The sequence below is a fragment of the Dendropsophus ebraccatus genome, chromosome 3, assembly GCF_027789765.1.
Source record: "Dendropsophus ebraccatus isolate aDenEbr1 chromosome 3, aDenEbr1.pat, whole genome shotgun sequence".
Lineage (NCBI taxonomy): Eukaryota > Metazoa > Chordata > Amphibia > Anura > Hylidae > Dendropsophus > Dendropsophus ebraccatus.
Window position 1 is genome coordinate 163,479,773 of NC_091456.1, and position 21,263 is coordinate 163,501,035.

The 21,263-nt window shown below is 42.6% G+C and overlaps 1 protein-coding gene across 1 annotated transcript in view; it reads right to left on the reverse strand.

Annotated features, from left to right (window-relative positions):
- The window catches only part of ITGA2 (integrin subunit alpha 2), a 91,269-nt gene that overhangs the window by 48,398 nt on the left and 21,608 nt on the right, over positions 1 to 21,263 (reverse strand). Inside the window, exon 2 of the mRNA XM_069963047.1 lies at positions 3,297 to 3,420. Coding sequence (XP_069819148.1) covers positions 3,297 to 3,420 — 124 coding nt within the window. The remainder of the gene's footprint in view (positions 1 to 3,296; positions 3,421 to 21,263) is intronic.

Genomic DNA, 21,263 nt, shown 5'->3' on the forward strand with positions numbered 1-21,263 from the left:
GGAAGACTAGATAAACAAAGATTGATTCACCAGATTCGTTTCGCTCATCTCTTCAATACAGTTCTTAGGTAAAGTATTCATAAACCAAATGTTATATTTAGCTGTATAATAAAATTATTTAATACAACAAAGATTTTATAAAAAATAAGATGCTGGTCAGAGACTGTGTAACTGCAAAGCCTGTGGACAACCACATAACACATCCCGTGTATAAACCCAATGTAACATCCTGTCATGTATAAGTACTGAACGTCTAAATAATCGAGCCCAACATTTACACTTATTCTCCAGTGACGTTCTTCAATACCAGATTGTGTACATTTGCTGTTTATGGTTTAAGGTTTGTTTACCGAGAATCGTGAATGCATGAATGTATGTGAATCTAGTTTTTTTCACATAACCGCATACATTAGGAAAAATGTGACTCGAGAGATTCTAAACCACCTATAAATACAGATAATGTTATACAAAGCAAATAACTACTTTACTAAATGTACTAAATGACTGGGGCCTCAGTATGACTTCATTTTGAAGAGGCATGCAGAGGTTATTTCTCATGTATTCCATATAAAACTGTATTCCATCAGCTGCCATATGAACTACTTGCTGTGGGCAGTGTATACCTGTTTCTATTGTACATAGATAAATCTGGACGTACTCATGGATCCCATATATTGATGGTGTTATTTATAGTAGAGACCTCTGCTTGGGCTCTCCTCTTTTCCTCTCTTCATACTACAAGATTTTGCCCGAGCCCCCCCCCCCCATTCTGTCTCTCATCCACTCATCTTTAGGCAATACTACAATAACTCCGAACCCCTTACCTACTGTCTCCCTTCTTTCACCCTGTAGATCAGTGGTGTCAAACTCTGGCCTGCAGACCACAGTTTGACCCCCCCCCCCCCTCCCGATCTACAGGTTGTAATTAAATTTCACCCACCAAGTAAAATTAATGAATCTGCTAAAGCTGCCCCCCTGCTACATACCACTGACGCGCCAGACCCCATACTTGTGCAACCTCTATATACACCTGATACCCCCACCAATAACTACTGCAATGCACCAGTTAAAACATTATATCTGGTTATTATATCTGATGAGAAGGAAAAACCTTCTCAATTGTTCATGTTTTTTTCAGTAAATATCTAGGTTGGTGCCCGCAACTCTCTCTAAGGGTATATTCACACGGGCGGGCTCGCAGCGAGATTCTCGCTGCGAGCCCGGCAGGTCCTGTCAGTTCCCATAAACTACATACTTGCTGCGGTCTAAACGACCGCAGCGAGTATGTAATTATACCGCGCTTAACCCCTTCTACTCCCGCCGGCTGTAAGCAGCATACATTACCTGTCCTTGCTGCACGGGTCCGGCGTCCTGCTCTCCCGTCCGGCCAATTAGTGTGTTGCCCAGCCGTAGCCACTGATTGGCCGGACGGGAGAGCAGGACGCCGGACCCGTGCAGCAAGGACAGGTAATGTATGCTGCTTACAGCCGGCGGGAGTAGAAGGGGTTAAGCGCGGTATAATTACATACTCGCTGCGGTCATTTAGACCGCAGCAAGTATGTAGTTTATGGGAACTGACAGGACCTGCCGGGCTCGCAGCGAGAATCTCGCTGCGAGCCCGCCCGTGTGAATATACCCTAAAATTTTTTTATTTTTTCTCACTATTTGAGTTTGACCCCCCTGCTGTAGATTGTAAGCGCTCGCAGGCAGGGTCCTCTTTACCTACTGTATGTCCCAGTCTGTCATTACTTTTATTCATGTAGTTTTTTCTTGTGTTTGTTATGTTTTGCATGTGTAATTCTGTATGTTAAAGCGAATCTGTACTGGCCAGTAACCACCCCCAAACCGCCATTACCATTGTGTACACTTCATCACACCATGTCCGGTCCGGTCCAGGGGTTGGCTTTCCTCTGGGGGCGGTATCTTGGTGAAAAGCAAGTTTTATTCTAGGGGTGCAGGGAGTCAATGAGGTGGGGAATAGAGCATCCATGACTTGCAGCACTACTCTCCCCGCCTCTCTTTTTTTTTGGCATACTCCTAAGGGGGAATGGAGGCGGAGAGTGAGGAGCTACAGGCCTAGGGAATGGATGTACTAGGCCTTGCCTCATTGACTCCCTGCCTCACTGTGATGCAGGGATAAAACTTGTTTTGCTCCAAAATCGCGTCCCCAGGAGAAAGGCCGACCCCTGGACCAGTCACGGTGTGATGAAGTGTACAAAATGGTACAGATTCGCTTTTAACCCTGATCATTTGTATAGTGGTCTGGATTGAAGGGCGTTTTAAAAGTTGTTAATAATAATTTCAATACTAGTAATAACCTAGAACACTTCTTAAATGAAATAAACTGTAGTTTCTCCCATGCTGGTGTGAGGAACCCCAAAGATTAAACCACAACCTGGAGTAGTACCCTCTCTATTTGCACCACTGAATCAGCCAATGTGACGATCTGCACCGTCCTCATCCAATGTGCTGTACTCAAAGCACTTTTACATTGCTAACCCAATCCCACTATTCTGCAGACTGAAGAGCAGGTACAATAAGCAGAAGAATTGTTGTAGTAACCATAGACATGTTGTGTTACGTCACAGACTCTAAGGCATTGCGTAATGTGTATTGTTCAGGCTCGGGAAAATAATTGTTATGTTCAGGGGTTTAAGAAACGAGACAGATTCATGAAGAGCCAGTCATAATAAACCATACTTATAAGATTTACATGCTGCATTGGAGCATATTATAGAGCTGGTCAGATTTGTACACAGGTTTTCCTCAATTCCCTCAAGGAGTGAGGGTGGGGGGGCCGGGGTCTAAAAAATAACAGCCCATCATCATATAGTGGTAGATAGAAGTCCTACACAGAAGCTCTGCAGGTTGTATAAGTAATAAAAGTATGATTAAATCTAGGTTGGATTGGATCTCTGATTGGAGTCCTTTACGTTTTTAGGTTCCCATTTTTTCTTTTTCAGGTTCAGACCGCCATGGTAACTACCGTCACCAACAGCTTGTCTAAGTAGAGTGTCCTGTGCTGGTGTCTTTGACTACCTGTATCTCCATCACCATCCCTAGTTCCCACTCTTTTATCTCTTCAACAGTGTCAAGGTGATAAGTCTACTTTTAGTCACCTTGCATCAATTAACTGTCTCTGTTCTAATTAACTAGCCCGTGCCCACATATGGTATGTGGCACAGAAATGTATTAACCACACCCAGTCGTTTAAAAACTTGCAATAAAATCAATATAATATATATTACATATCAAGATTAGAGTGCACGTAAATACAAGCATGGCTGAATTCTCACCAGTTTCCATCTTGATTGCTAAACTGTTGTACGGCATAACCGAATTGTACACCCGGTGGTCCAGAAAATATTTTATTCCCTGATAGTCCAACATTGTAGGATATGCAGAATTTCAAAAAGACACCTGGAAAAGAAAAAATAGGAAAGTTGGAAGGAATGTTTCAAAGGGCACCATCAACCCAACAGACCCATTATAGATTTACAATGCACATTATTTTTTTTTTTTTTTTATTTTTTATAGAAACAAAGTGTATCACAAAGACTAACCTTTCTTAAAGGGGTTGGCAACTGTATAGTAAAATAGTTCAGTGGTAAGTGTACTCACTGTATATACTGACAGCAACTCCCTGTGTACCTCATAGAGATAAAATCAGACTCCCCTCCTCCAGACTGTGCTGCCCTGCTCTGTGGTGATTCTGTCCATAAGATGTCTGACATAGAGGAGAATGTGACCATGCCCCGCCCCAGTGTCCCCCATAGGCATATACAGGCTCAGTGGTGGATACTGGGGGGCGGGGCATGGTCACATGGTCCTTCATGATGACCATCTTATGGACAGACCTGCCACAGAGCACAGAGCCCAATCTGGAGGAGTAGTGGAGTTTTATTTTATCTCTATTAGGTACACAGGAAGCTGCTGTCAGTAAATGCAGTGAGTACAGTTACTAATACTGTATACTGAACAATTTTACTGTAAAGTGGCTGACCCCTTTAAGATATGCAGCATTGCAATGTAACATGAACAGAGGCATTTTATCTTTTCTTATTACATGGGCATAGTCACAAAAAGGACTTTATTGGAATTGCACAGGTACCTTATGGTGCAAACATGGCAGAATGCATACAGTAAATTTCTATTCAGCTATATTCACACATAGTATTTCTAGGAGTGGGTTAAAAACACAGAAACTGTGCAAATCTTTCTATTATAATTTTGCCCTGTCAGTTCCACTCCTGATTTTGGCTAAAAATACTGACCAAGAGACGGCAGAAATAGTGACCAAAATAGGAGTGGATTGAAAACACAGAAAGGCTATGTTCACACACTGCTGAAATTAAGTGGATGGCCGTCATTTATTGGCAAATAATTGCCGTTATTTTAAAACAACTGAAAAAAAGTAAAAATTGGCAGCTCCTCCTATGCCTCTGTTTACACTACAGGTTGCATGCTGCATGTGACTTAAGAACAGACAAAAAACTGGAAGTGCAACAGCAACCTACAGGTGCAAGTGCTTACTGTATATACTCCCCCCTGTGTACACACGATAAAAACCTACTCTATAGATATTAAAGGGGTAGTGCGGCGTTAGAAAATTATTCCCTAAATAACACACATTACGAAGTTATACAACTTTGCAATTTATGTTATGTTAATGAATGGCCCCTTTCCCCTTGTCCCCCCCACCTCCGGAAGTTTAGTGCACTATACATAGCTGATTCGTGTCGACCGCACCAGCCCTCCTTCATGCCGGCCCCCCTCTGCCGTCATCAGCTGCTCAGCCGCGATTGGCTGAGCATAACTAAGCTCAGCCAATCGCGGCTGGGCAGCAGATGACGCGTCCCTCATGCCAGTCCCCCTCTGCCGCGTCATTAGCCGCTCAGCCGCGATTGGCTGAGCTTAGTTATGCCAATCGCAGCTGAGCAGCTGATGATGTGGCAGAGGGGGGACGGCAGGAGCGGGTCGGCCGGCCTCCCAAAGATTACATCATTGTCACAAGATGGAGGACAGGGGTCGACACGAATCAGGTGAGTATAATGCACCAACACTTCCGGGTTTAGCGTGGGTGGGGGGGGAACACGGGGAAGGGGGCCATTCACTTACATAACATACATTACAAAGTTGTATAACTTTGTAATGTGTGTTATTTTGTGAATAATTGCTTAGCGCCGCACTACTCTTTAAAAAATTAGGACCTTAGCAAACTATTTGATCAAACAGAGTGTACTATGTCACTACGTTAAGGTGTCCTCAGAGACATGGTCCTACTATAACATTCCCACCCTAGCAATGGTCTCTCCTGGGCTAAATAAGCCTACAACTGGGCAGATAGGAGCCAAATCTCTATTTAAGGACCAACAAGACCTGAGTGGAGTGCAAGCCAACAGGAAATAGCCATACCCCCAACATACAACAGAAAAAACAAAAATTGGCAGCACCCCTATGTCTCTGTTCACACTACAGGTCTGATCTGTTTGAAAAAATAGTTTGCTAAGATCCTCATTTTTTTTTTATACCTATAGAGCAGGTTTTTATTGTGTGTATACTGGGGGAGTATATATGGTAAGTATTTGCACCTGTAGGTTGCTGTGGCACTTTCAGTTTTTTTATTTTTTTTTTTATTTTAAAAATAACTGTTAACTGACGGCCATCCACTCAATTTCAACAGTGTAAGAACATAGCCTTTCTGAGTTTTCAATTCACTCCTGATTTTGGTTGCAAAATACTGACCAAAATACTGAGCACAAATATTCTGTGGGAACATAGCCTTAAAGGTTAGGTTCACTTTTGTAGTCTGGTTTGCATTCATCCATATAAAATGTAGCCCAAAACTACATTCATGACTCTGAGTGGCCTAGAAAAGTGTGAGTTTTTTTTACCCATTGCAAACACATTATTGAAATATATCATTTGTAGACAACAAGGGAGCAAATTCTGTTTGTATTAAGTGCAACAAAAACACTGAGTGTAACAAAAAGCCTTAACTATTGTAATTTTTAGTCCAAATATGGAGTTTTCACCAAACAGAAAGGGACAGAAAAACCATTATCTCCCTGTGAGCGTTGTGTAAGATGAAACCACGTATCGATCTTAGGCAACGAACCTCCAATCCCACATCCTGAAACTAATAATGCATGTAGAAAAAAGCATCTTGCACTTGCTGTTTAACAATTTACTACTTGTTTGTTTTACTAACAACTTATAATATTACCGTCACCCACAGACACATAAAAGGCGTCAAACAAAACAAAGTTTTTTGTGTTTTTAGAAACATACTTGCTACTCAGGAGGTATAGGAATATATTAGCACTAAAATGCTTCAAGTATCATAGTGATGGAACATTAAAAGGGTGCTATGATTTTGTTCTGCAGCACTGGATCAGAGCAGGAAGTACCAGGACATCCATGTAGTTTCCGACATTAACGTTGGTGGCAGCAGAGAGGCTAATACCATCTCTTACTGCAGCCACCGTCACATTACTAAACCCAAAAGCGGCACTAAAAGATCACTGCAGCGTGTTGGTAAAAAATGGATTTTATTTATCAGAGTTTTTTCAAAACCGATGTCTCATCTGTATCACCCAGCCACTCTTAAGCCAGAATCTGGAAGTAGCAACACAACTGGCAGCAGTGCGGGAGTCAGGGAGTTAAAGGGGAACTATCAGCAGGTTAAATGAATCTGATAGTTCCTCATTGTGCTTAAAGTGCTGAGGATGAAGCTATGTGACTTACCTTTATCCTTGAGGCCATTCCCATACAGTTTCAATGCAATTTTGTGTCCGTTAGGGCTGTTTGAAGCCCTGCACCGATCTGCCTAGCTCGGCCCTTCTAATGATTATCAGAATTACATTAAAACTGTGCGTAAGGCGAAAGTAAGACACATACCTTTATCCTCAGTGCCCCACATGCAATAGATTTGTCTAACCTGCTGATGGTTCCCCTTTAAGTACTTTTTTTTTCCATTTACCCCCTCCTCGGTAATACAGCTTATGAGAGTCCAGTCTGAACTACCTGTTTAAACTTTTCCCCTGCTTACAGCTCCATGATATATAAATCACATAGACTGTGTGCCATTGTACAGCATATGTCACAAAAAATAGGGTGTGAGCGCACACTACATAATGAACTATATTGTGGAGTGCAGACTACCTCAGCAAATTACAATGAACAAAAAAACAAAGAAAAGTCTGAGGGTAAAGAATCTCTGCACATCCAAAAATATACAAGAAAAGTATAGGGTACATCATGCAAAAAATGACAATGAAACAACACAATACATTAAATAATGTGTACAAATAATACGATATATGCCATGATGTACAAACCAAGATAAAGAAATGAGAGGAGATGAGAGTGAGCACCGGGGTCACTCTCATCTCCTCTCATTTCTTTATCTTGGTTTGTACATCATGGCATATATCGTATTATATGTACACATTATTTAATGTATTGTGTTGTTTCATTGTCATTTTTTGCATGATGTACCCTATACTTTATGTATATATGTGAGGGATGCTAGATTCTCGGGCATGGTACATTCATTCATGTGGAGGATCCTGGTTGGTGGGGTGACTCATTGTATTCTCCCCCCTTAGAGTTAGGTTTTATTGCTGTATACAGCCTTTCTTTTTTTCTGTGTGTCTTCTTAATTTTTGTATAATAAAATCTTTTCTTGTATATTTTTGGATGTGCAGAGATTCTTTACCCTCAGACTTTTCTTTGTTTTTTCGTTCATTGTACAGCATACAGTATGTGCACACAGCCTTGTCATGTGCACCTGATCTTAGGTTCAGACTCCTACTGATTGTTAGAGCTGTGAGAAGTACTCGGCTAAATGCTTCACTCCCCAGCTCATTGCCTTATCCATCTTGTTGCAGGAGATAGGGTCCATTGTAGGTCTTCTGCTGTAAGATAAAGATTGCCATGATCTGGGGAATGAAGCACACAGTCGAGCACTTCTCCTGTCTCTGTCTAATGTTCAGTAGGGGTCTCAGTACTTTGACCCCTGACCTTTCAAAACCTTTGACTTGTCTCTTGGACACGTTAATGACAGGGACACTTTAATCCTTCTATAATAAAATGTCTATTTTTATTTGTCACGGTTTGATATTTTCACCATTTCTAGATCTCTGTTTGTTTTAAGTTTAAAGGGTCACTGTCACTGTCGTTTTAACTTTTAAAATCTAAATCAACAATAGATGTGATATTAAGGAAGTTTGCCTGATTTTTTTTTCTAGTTATTATGGGAAACACACTTCCTGTGTTCTGACTCTTTTTTTCAAAGAGTCTAAATACAGGAAGTCCTGTGTATCCCAGGCCATCTGAGCGCTCACAGAGAGAAGGCAGTCATGTGATTGACGGACACATTGAGTCGGGACTCTCTGTACTGGCCGGAATTCCTGTGTTTAATCTCTTTTTTTTCAACCAGCAAAAGACTAAAAAGCTTCAGGAGACTGGACCTGGATTTCTGGTAAGTACAGCTTTGTTTTACAGCATGATAAAAAAAATAATGAATGTATATTGCAAACTTGCTTTATATCACATCTACTGTTGATTAAGATTTTAAAAGTTATAACGACAGGTACACTTTAACCATTTCTATTTACATTTTAAATCCAAAAATAGAAATCAATCCCTACATAACTGCAGAATATATTAGTCTCACCATGAGCAAATACACCTCGGCACTACCGATCAGCACATGCAGCAGCGTGTGAACTGTGACTAGTTCGCCCTCCGATGTGGGTGGTGCTCAATCATCAGCAGTCACAGATGCATGAAAACGAAATCTTCATATAGAGGTTAAAGATGAGGCACTCACCCAGCCATCGGTAATAATGTTGCTAAACTTCATTCAAGTCTCATCTCGGGAGCACAGGACGCGGTCGAGTGAGTGAGCGGGCCCGCTCACTCACTCGACCGCGTCCTGTGCTCCCGAGATGAGACTTGAATAAAGTTTAGTAACAATATTACTGATGGCTTGGTGAGTGCCTCATCTTTAACCTCTATATGAAGATTGCAGAATATATTATTACAGACACATTAAATGTAATGTATAATTAGTGTGAAACGTCATGCACTCGGCTCAGGATGCGTGGAGACTGTGGCATCTGATTTTATGTTTTCTCACTACACAACAACAGCAGTGTTACTATTTCCCCACTAATGTGCACAATACATACTTATGCATCAGTTATACATTCCCTCCTTCATTTATGTTGCATAGACAGAACCCATATTATACATCATTAGTATTTTTACTCATGCACATGATTATGCAGCATAAAAATGTTTTATGGTCACATTTTGTTTACATTCCATAAAAAAAGAACCACTACCAACCCGTAACACTACTGTGTTGATCCAGAGGAAGGCAAAGAAAAGCTCTTATGAGACAGATGGCAGCTGTCCCATACCAAGGGAAAAAATAATTCCCTGTTTCAGATATGGCAATCCGAATAAATCCCTGGATCAACATCCGGCAGAAATCTAGTAACCATAGCTTCAATACTATATTGTTCCAAAAAGGTATCCAGGCCATTCTTTAGCTTGTTCATTGAATCAACCACAACATCATGTGTTAGAATGTTTCTTATTCTTATGGCATAATCAGAGCGATTCACAAGATCATCAATCTTTGCAATAAAGACAACGATCAGCCGATGACAACGATCATCAACTGATTGAGTCTATTGGTCCTGACTAGAGATGAGCGAACCTGGAGCATGCTCGAGTCGATCTGAACCCGAACTTTCGGCATCTGATTAGCGGTGGCTGCTGAAGTTGGATAAAGCCCTAAGGCTATGTGGAAATCATGGATATAGTCATTGGCTGTATCCATGTTTTCCAGACAACCTTAGAGCTTTATCCAAGTTCAGCAGCCCCCGCTAATCAAATACCGAACGTTCGGGTTCGGATGGACTCGAACCCGAACCCAGTTCGCTCATCTCTAGTCCTGACCTAAAATCATTGGCCGACGAATGTGCGTCGCTACGTGTAATAGCGATGCATGGCTGACAGCTGATGAATGTGTAAAGAAAATAATAAAGTATATACATATCTCTCCAACCTTCCCAGTACTTCTGCCTGCTTCCCAGTATCTTTCTGGCTTCTGCCTGCAGCCACCGATGAAACTCCAGAGCTGGTCTCTGAAGTGACAGGCCGCTCAGCCAATCACTGGCCAAGACGGGAGAGTGCCCTGGTCAGTGATTGGCTGAGCAGACTGTCACTTCAGATACTGGCTCTGCAGTTCCTGTAGGGGCTGCGGGCAGAAGCCAGGAAGACACTGGGAAGCGGGGCAGAAGCACTGGGAAGGGTGGAGAGGTATGTAAATACTTTATTATTTTACACTAAATGACAGGGCTGCACAGACATCACTTGCGATAGTTGAGTTGTGTAATAGGCTCAGTTAACAGTGTTGATCGGGTTGTGTAATACAGCCCTTTAGTGCTCTACAGTAAAGAATCCTTCTCTGTAATAATGCCATTTTCTTTTCTCTAGACGTTGTGGATACCCCCTTATCTGAACCTAATTGGGTGTTCACCAAGCTTATATTGCCCCAACGGGCATATGGACGTCTTAAAAGATGCTCACATGCTTGGGGTTAGATCACTGAGCTTCTAAGTAAGGCTGGGTTCACACCGCATTTTTCCAATCCGTTTAATGTATACGTTTTATGGAAAAAAATGGATGAAAAAAACAAATGCAGTTGTGTGCAATCCATTTGGATCTTCTTTTCTATTGACTACCATTATAAAAAAAATAAATAAATGGATCGAAACTGATGCATTTTTTTAAACATACACAAAAATAGTGTTGACCACGTTTTTCTGTCTATTAACCCCTTAACGACATAGGGCGTATATTTACGCCCTGATGCCGTTAAGGACGTTCAGAGCGGGGCCGCGCGGCGACCCCGCTCTGAACCGTGGCGGTCCTGGGTGCCGCTTGTAGCCCGGGACCCCAGGTATTAGCGGGCACGGTCCGATCGCCGTGCCCGCTAATACAGTAATCGGATGCAGCTGTCAAACATGACAGCTGCATCCGATTACCGGACGCAGCGTCATCCCTGGTGTCTAGTGGGGAGATCGCTCCTCCGGGATGTTATCCCGGAGGAGCGATCTCCGTTACTGAAGCCGGCCGGGGACCGCTCCAAGATGGCGCCGTCCCCGGCTCGGCACTCGTTTACTTCCGGCTGCAGCAGCCGAAAGTAAACGAGTGCCTATCTCATGGATCTCTGCAGCATATCTATGCTGCAGAGATCTCTATGAGAGATCAAAGCACTTATACTAGAAGTCCCCCAGGGGGGCTTCTAGTATAAGTGTAAAAGTAAAAAAAAAAGTGTCATTATTAGTAAAAAGCCCCCTCCCCTAATAAAAGTCTGAATCACCCCCCTTTTCCCAGGTTATAAATAAAAGTAAATAAATAAATAAACAAACATATTTAGTATCGCCGCGCGCGTAATCGCCAGAACTATTAATTAATCACATTCCTGATCTTGCACGGTAAACGGCGGCAGCGCAAAAAAATCCCAAAGTGCAAAATTGCGCATTTTTGGTCGCATCAAATCCAGAAAAATTGTAATAAAAAGCGATCAAAAAGTCGTATGTGCGCAATCAAGGTACCGATAGAAAGATCACATCATGGCGCAAAAAATGACACCTGACACAGCCCCATAGACCAAAGGATAAGAGCGCTATAACCCTGGGAACGGAGAGGTTTTAAGTGACGTATATTTGTTGACAATGGTTTAAATTTTTTACAGGCCATCAGATACAATATAAGTTATACATGTTATATATCGTTTTAATCGTAACGACTTGAGGAACATATATAATAAGTCAGTTTTACCCCAGGGCGAATGGCGTAAAAACACATTTCCCCCAAACAAAATGCGTTTTTTTTTCAATTTCACCACACATTTATTTTTTTTCTGTATTGGCAGTGTACTTTATGCAAAAATTCAGCCTGTCATTGCAAAGTACAATTAGTGACACAAAAAATAAGGGCTCATGTGGGTTTCTAAGTGGAAAAATGCAAGTGCTATGGCCTTTTAAACACAAGGAGGAAAAAACAAAAACGCAAAAATCGAAATTGGCTCTGTCCTTAAGGGGTTAAAAGAAACCAATTCAAAACGGATACATTGATAGGAAAAACGCAATGTGAACCCAGCCTAAAAGCAAATCCCATGATAGCAGACCCAGCTCATCCTCATAGTACATACTTGACATTCTATGTGAACAACCAACATACTAAATTACATCTTCACTGGTTGCAGCTGGTAAAAATTATGTAATATAAGGGCGGCTTAAGGGGTTGTGACATCTGTGGAGAATTCATCTCGGACGCACTGTGTCCCCACTCTCTTCCTGGTTCGGCGCAGGGGGAGCGAGGGTCCTTTCTTTTCCGTACTAGACATCTCAGAAGAATATCATGAACATACTATATTTCCCCGAAGTGGCTCATAACAGTACTACACACCCAGGTTAGAGAGTGAAAATGATTAATATAGAGGCCACCTACAATATGTGACTCACAATAACATTTATGTCTGCACCGTGTTACTATATTGTGCTGACGGCATCCATTCCCAGTGTAAATACAGACACTCGCATGAATGAGTTATGCAACAATTGTCTATAGTAACCCTCATGATAGAGAGGTCAAGAGACAGGATGTTAGTCAACGTGATGCAAGATTTTCTCATCAACAGATGATTAAGACAGTACAAAGCTGCTATAATGGCTGCAGCGCTGTCCCTTAGGTTGGACATATAGTAAACCCTCCGTTTGACCTGTAAGATTATCAGATATTCTGCATTATTGCTGAACTTTAATAAAAACTCAATTGTATGTAGTACTGTAACCATGGTATAGTAATAGTAGAGAATATTTAGGAAGAACTCTGACGCATGTCATTTTTGGGAGTTTTTACCTTAAGGGTATGTTCACACTGAGTAAAAGAGGCAGAATTCTGCAGCGGAATCCCGCCTGTCTCAGTGTGACACTGCTTCTCTGTGGGAGAGCGCTTGCTCCTCTGCTGCTGCCGCTCTCTGCTTAAAGAAATGACATGTGACTTCTTTGAGCGGAGAGCCGCAGCGCAGGAGCAAGCGGGATTCCACAGCGGAAAGTTCCGCCACAGAATGACGCCTGTGTGAACATACCCTTACTAAGATGCCAATCAGGTGTTTAAGTCCACCAAGGGTGGGAGTTCAAATTCCCCAAAATGCACCATGGATGAACATTATACAGGTAGATTGATAACCAGCATCCTGGCCCTATAGGAACATAAAAGCCAGTTAGAATCTTTTAACCTGCAGTTAGTTTCCCTTTAAAGGGAAACTATCAGCAAGTTAGAAACATCTAACTGGTTGATATCTCCCTATAGTACGCAGGGCACGGAGGATGAAGGTAAGTTTCTTACCTTCATCCTTGCTGCAGTATTTTGCAGTTTATTCTATATGCTAATGAAGCAGTTTGGCACACTGGGGGTGGGGCTACCACCCTCAGTGCACCGATCCGCCTAAGCTGGCCCATCCCTACTAAAGAATATTCATCCGTCAGTGTGCAGAAATGAGCGCAAGAGTGACATCACTGCAGAGCACCCCCCCAATATTCATCAGCTGAGGCGATGGTAGTCCTTACCCCAGTGCACCAAACACCTTATAAACTACAAGAAAATGGCGCAGAGGATGAAAGTAAGAAAATTAGCGCCCCATGCAGTATAGGGACTTATCAGCAGGTTAAATGCTTCTAATCTGAATAGCGGCCGCAGAAAACTGAAATGTCAGTTTCTCGCGGCGCCGCTAGGGATCCCGGATGGAGTGTATACTATGTGTAAACACTCCGGCCGGGATTCCCGAGCCTTCAGCACAACGTAAGTTCTGTACTACTCACGGCTGTTGTTGCAACGGATATTACGTTGTGTGAACATAGCCTTGAGCTGCATTTATCTCCTATGCATACACTGAGCTTTAGTTACACGCCAATATGTCACTCCAGCCTAGGGATACAGTTTTGGGGGCCTGAGTCTGAGTAACATATTCCTGACAATTCTCATTCAAATGATACAATAAATTGTCCTCTAAAGGGAATATTATTGGAATGTTATTAGGATATAAAGCAGACCCCTGGTGATTAGTTGTGATTTGTGGGGAAGTAGGCATTTCATTTCCCTGCAGCACCCCCACAGGGGAAACAAGGTATTACACAAGTCTATTGGACGTCCATTCCAATCAGCAGGTTATCTGTACATGAATTGCAGAAGAGAATTGGTCCTACAGACAGATATACCGTATTTTTCGCTTCATAAGACACATTTTTTACTCCCAAAGTGGGTGTCAGGATGGTATCTTTGCGGAGCGTCATGCGTCCCTCTGCTCATGCTGTGCGGCCGAGAAGGTGCTGATTTTCTTATCCTGTTTCTGTGTTTTGTTTGCAGTGTGTGAACACTGGTTTATATGCTCACCTTTGTTGGGAGACACACCCGACTTCACCTGCTGAATTCTGTCTGGCCATGTCATGGTTAATCTGTGTTTGGGTTCTGCTGTTACTGACAGGTCATCCTGCCAGTGGATCTGTCTTGTTCTCAGGTGTCTGTGCTTGGAGATCAGGGGGATGGTCCAATTACATTCTGGACCAGAATCCTGGCCTCCTATATAACTACCTCAGTCTGGGATATCTTGGCCGGTTATTGAGCTTGTCTCTGCCTGGTTCTGTATTTGTTATTCTGACTCTGCTTTGTATTTCTGACCTTTCCTGCTTGCTGCCTGCCCCTGACCATACTGCCTGTTTTTTGACCTTGCCTTTGGATTGTGATTTTGTATTTTTGCCGCCAGATTGTTGTGACCCGGACTGTCGACCATTCTTTATTGTGTTTTGTCTGTCTGTCTTGTCCTTGTGTCCCACCTAGCCAGTGCAGGGACTGACGCCCAGTTGCTCGCCGCCATCTTAGGGCGGATTGTGGCAAATAGGTAGAGGACAGTGGGCGGGGCTGAGCTTAGGGCTCACTGTGTTGTCTTGTCCTGCTGTCCGGTTCCTAACAGAATATCCGGCCCAATATATATACTGCCCCCACTGGTGCCATGGCTACTGTGGAAGATCTTGCTACCCTTGTTTCTGAGCTGGCCAAACAGGTCCGGCTATTGGCCCAGCAGCTACCAGCTACCACTCCTGCCACCCCAGTGGTCACGCTCAAGGAGCCTGACAAGGGTTCAGGGGACCTGAACACATTTTTTACCTTTAAAGAGGCTTGGCTTAGTCACCCCACCCCTAGCTCCTTTGAACAGGCCATTGCTCTAGCGATTTCTATTGATCGCACGCTCAGGGAACGTAAAAATAAATCAAACCAAGATTCCCCCTGTGTCACTGATGTGCCTTTCTCTGTCCCCTCTAAACCATTGCCTTCTATAACTCGTCCTCTGGTCACTCTGGAAGAACCTTCGAAACTGGACCAAGTTAAAAGCTCCCTGGTACGCAAAGAACACAGAAGAAGGAATGGACTCTGTTTTTACTGCGGTGACAGCGGACATTTCATCAGCTTTTGTACCAAGCGTCCTGCAAGGCCAGATCATCGGCGTCCAGATGACTACCAGGAGGGTCATCTGGGCGCGCAGGTGGGTGGAGTTTGTGTGCATTGTCCTGTTGAAGATGCCATCTCTATGAATTCATGTAATGTGGAAGTTGGCTCTGGGTATCCCACTGAGGATACCATATCTGTGTCTTCATGTAATGCTGAAATTGGCTCTGTGTCTGGTACCGATTTGAGCGGTTATGGGAGATCTGTCAGGAGACCAGTTGTCCATCACTTGGAGTCTGATTCTGATGAATGGGAGACGGACGATGAGATCTCTAGCGATGTTGAGACATGTATTGTAAGAGGTCCGTTTCCTCCCAGGTCTGGTTCGTCCTGTGAGGGTCCTGAGGCCCCTCATAAAAGGGGGGGTACTGTCAGGATGGTATCTTTGCGGAGCGTCATGCGTCCCTCTGCTCATGCTGTGCGGCCGAGAAGGTGCTGATTTTCTTATCCTGTTTCTGTGTTTTGTTTGCAGTGTGTGAACACTGGTTTATATGCTCACCTTTGTTGGGAGACACACCCGACTTCACCTGCTGAATTCTGTCTGGCCATGTCATGGTTAATCTGTGTTTGGGTTCTGCTGTTACTGACAGGTCATCCTGCCAGTGGATCTGTCTTGTTCTCAGGTGTCTGTGCTTGGAGATCAGGGGGATGGTCCAATTACATTCTGGACCAGAATCCTGGCCTCCTATATAACTACCTCAGTCTGGGATATCTTGGCCGGTTATTGAGCTTGTCTCTGCCTGGTTCTGTATTTGTTATTCTGACTCTGCTTTGTATTTCTGACCTTTCCTGCTTGCTGCCTGCCCCTGACCATACTGCCTGTTTTTTGACCTTGCCTTTGGATTGTGATTTTGTATTTTTGCCGCCAGATTGTTGTGACCCGGACTGTCGACCATTCTTTATTGTGTTTTGTCTGTCTGTCTTGTCCTTGTGTCCCACCTAGCCAGTGCAGGGACTGACGCCCAGTTGCTCGCCGCCATCTTAGGGCGGATTGTGACAAATAGGTAGAGGACAGTGGGCGGGGCTGAGCTTAGGGCTCACTGTGTTGTCTTGTCCTGCTGTCCGGTTCCTGACAGTGGGAGAACAAAAAGTTACTGTGTCCTATAAAGTGAAGATATACTTATAACCCGTTTAGCACTGTGTCTTCGTTCTTAGTCACCAGCTTTTAACCAGCTCTCACTGCACCTGCCTCACTGAAAAAGAAGACGGTGTTTGCGGATCTCCCCTACAACCCCCTCAACGTCATGAAATAAGTGAGTGGATCACAGCCTGAAAAGGAGGGAGATGGTTAAAGGGAACCAATATATATATATATATATATAGATAGATAGATAGATAGATGATAATATAATGATAAATACGGTACAATAACAACCTGAGGATTTAAGAGGTGCCATTCCTAGGCTGTGTCTATGGACATTCCTGTATGTAGTCACAATTGGTTAATCATTAAGCAACACTGACACCATGTCTCATCTACAGTACAGGACCATAAGGAGTGTGTAAAACACAAGTGGACTGCCTCTTTGTATTTAATGAATAACACCAGAGGACACGCTACCGTGTAACTAGCATGACAACTATAAAGTCAGCTTCCTGTGCCGCCTACTGTATCCCATAGAGTGAGGTATGTGCAGTGAGTCATTAGGGACAATAGAAGAATCAATACTGCGGGATTATTTACCGACAACTAAGCTGCTTATCGTATTATCGTCACAATAGGAAGTTATTGCAAGTCCACTACCTTGTAAAGAACGGGCCCTGAATTTTAATTCAACATCTGCAGAGTGTGTCCACTCTCCTTAAAGGGGTACTTCTCAGAAAAAAATATACTTTTTAAATTTACTTTAAACTAATTAAATTAACTGGTGTCAGAAAGTTATACAGATTTGTAATTTACTTCTATAAAAAAAAAAAAAACAACAACAACTCAAGCCTTCCAGTACTAATCAGCTGCTGTATAAGTATGGGAAGACTTGAGATTTTTTAACAATTTTAAAGTAAATTACAAATCTATATAACTTTCTAATATCAGTTGATTTAAAAGAAAAAGATTTTTGCTGGATAACGCCTTTAAGCTTGTGTGGATTTATTTTGGTGTGCCTGTGAATAAAAGATATAGGTAGACTACTAATGCACACAAGCAAGAAAAAGATGTTATGTAGGTTAGACAGCAGGGACATACTGTACAGTATGTGAGCGAATTTATTTAGTGTTGAAAAATATATATTGAAACTATACAAATACTGTACTATTGTTTTATTGATACACAGTGTAGCTGAGCTTTGTTTTGGGGGTGGGGCTAATCACTAATATATATATATTTTATGTCTGTGCATTCTTGATTGAGATGGCCAGCTGGCTACTTTGACAATTTAATAAAGTTTGGGCAATTGAAATCGGCATGAAAGAGAAAGTGGAAGCTTGAAAAAGTTGGAAGTGATAATTCCTCCCTATATAATCTATCTCTTCTAAATGCATGGAGTAGCAGCATGTATGCATGGCCAGTGTTCCATTCAATAATTTATTTATACTTTCTCCATTGGGTTTTATAACGCAATACTTGCCAATATTCGGAAACCTTGTACATGTGCATTCTTTCTTGAAGTTATGTCGGTCCCACAGTCTATGGTCCGGCAGATTCCATTGTCCGCCTTGACATGTAAATTCTTTGGGCGGATGGCGGAATCTTCCTGAGCATAGAATGGAGGCTATAGGACTGGCAGAACTTCAAGCGGGAACTGGGGATGGTGAAGGGGGTAGGGGTAGGGGTCTGGGTATGGGGGCGAAGGACGAAATCCGCTGAAAGTTATCCATGCGAATTCTGTAGTGTGTACATACCCTAAAGAACAAATGGAGCTCTGTCTCGGCAACTGCCCTGCTGCTCCATTCATTCACACAATTGACCTCTTAGCATCAGTCCCACCTGCTTGGCTACTTATACCCTATCCTGGGGCTAGGGGGAAATGTTTGATAACAAGAGTTTCCCTCTAACTAAAGGAAAGGTAAAGGCTCATAAGAATGTGGAGCCTCACACGTACCTTGAAGGTAAAACAAACAAACAAAAAAATTGTAATGAATAACCATAAAAAATAATCTCATTTTGAAATAAATGATTTTATATGATCTGACTTTGTCTCCATTTATTATTCCATAGTCAGTTTGGTTTACAGCCAGTAGATCACCATAATGATTGACGTTCAGTTTAGTTTGACAGACCAAGGTCTGAGTATTGCTGGGATCAATGTCCAGGTTCTGGTATGGAATTTAGGGCTCTTACATACAGCTGTATCCTAGTGCATCTCCATGCACCTGTGTCTGCTTCTGACTTTATATGTAATTTATTCCTGTCATATTCTGGCACCCTCCTTCACGCCCCATATTTACAGAACAGTCCCCTATAACTATGCTGTAACCCCCATATTGTAAACGTCACTCAAATGGCAGCACGTTCCATATTGAAGAAGTAAGAAGTTCCAGCATGTGTTACTCTGTGCCCTGCTTTCCATAACTCTCTCAGTTTTTCCAATGAAATAATAAATGCTTAGAAACGAGAATATTCCAAACATAGGTTTCTATGTAGGTGTGGTCCGGGGAGTATTTAGCAAATTGCAAGCATGTACTGTGTGATTGGATGGACAGGCCTAGTGAAATCCAATTACTGTAATAAAAGCGCAGACCTCATTGTTATAAACGCAAGCTCATTAGTTGAGGCACAAAAACTTCAGTTGAAAAAAAAAAAGTGAGTTGTACAAAGTATTGCTAAAATAGTGGAATATGACCACAATGTGTAGACACTGTCTGGAGACAGGTTATCACTTCTCTGCTAGTGTTAGTGGTAAAAATTCAGTCTTCTTTAAAACTCATTTAAAGGGATACACTCAGAGCTCGTTTGCTCCTCGTTCCCCGCTCGCTGCCGCCGCTATTCCGTTGAGTGCGGGAGGGGCGGTGGGGAACTGCGGGTGGGCTGCCGGGGTGATCGCTGATCGTCCGGGCAGCCCATAGGATACAACAGCGTCTGCTGCCGATGCTCCTATTCAACGGAGCGACGGCAGCAGATCGTTGCTGTATCAGTCGCTTGTTTTTCAACATGTTGAAAAACAAGCGACTGCAACGATCAGCCGACATGAACGATGTCGGCTGATCGTTGCACTTTATTCCACGGGACGATTACCGTCCGTAGCGGCCGATATCGGCCGAATACAGACGATTATCGTTCCGTGGAATAGGGCCTTAACACCAATTGATTTGAAAGAAAAAAATATATATTTAGCTGGAGTTTCCCTTTAAACTGATCCATTTATTTTCTCATATCCATATTTTCCCCCCAAACTCTTACCAGATTAAACAAGTAATAGATGTATAATGTGCGGGGTCAGTCTTTAATGGTGCACTATGCAGTTCCTATAGATAACACAACAAAAAGTGCTAAGAATAGAATGATACAAAGCTCAAAAAACAGTTTGATCAATAAACTAGCAATCGTAGCAAGACCGAACAAACCTGTGGACAAGGGACAAGTAAGTTTAAATCAGATTATTCCTTTAATGCAAATGGCCGTGAGAAAACAGTGTGCATACAAAAGGCTAGATTGGAATTCTAGAACATCCTAAAGTATTGAGAATGCTGCTCTGGAGCACTTCAGTGCAGGATCAGTACAAGATAAGTATTTACAAATTTGAGTGCATTTACAAATGTACTCATTATTTTTGATAGATTAAGAGCGATTTGCAATAAGAGCTCACAGTTTTTCAAAATTGTACCTTGGTTTTAGAGCATTGCTTCGGTTTAAGAGATCCTTGTACTGGGTGGGAGCGCGAGTGCCCCGACACATTCCTTCATGCTCCCTGCAGTCTCTGTCAGCCCCTGTGTTTCCCATCCTCTCCATTCCTGCTATAATGTGCCTGCACTTACACTCAGCTATACGCACTGCTCCTATAATGTGCCTGCACTTACACTCAGCTATACGCACTGCTGCTATAATCTGCCTGCACTTACACTCAGCTATACACACTGCTGCTATAATCTGCCTGCACTTACACTCAGCTATACACACCGCTGCTATAATGTGCCTGCACTTACACTCAGCTATACACACTGCTGCTATAATGTGCCTGCACTTACACTCAGCTATACACACTGCTGCTATAATCTGGCTGCACTCACACCTCAGCCATTCACACTGCAATATAGAGAAGTTTCTGTCACTGTCCTCCTGCACAGCTCTGATTCTCACCTCCTGATTGGCCCATGCTGAACACCCTTCCCCATTGCTGTCATGTGACCACACAGACCTCTGACAGCAGCCCTGCTTCTCTATCCTAGCCTGTTGTACTGCACTACTGCATTATGGGGATCTGCAGCTCCATCCTGTATCTACAAACTGCTGCTGTGTTATCAGGTTTATGCAGTTACTATACATTATATTCCTCATGCTGATTGCTATACTGTACAGTATTTTATAATATCACATATTCAGTGGTTTCTCATTGTTTGTTTTATTTGTTTGACATGTTATTCAGAATAAAACATTATTATTTTTGGGGTCTCGCACCAATTATTTCCTATGGGAAAAATGCTTTGCTTTCAGAGTGATTTGGAATACAAGCATGGTCCCGGAACGAATTATGCTCATAATCCAAGGCACCACTATTTATACAATATATATATAG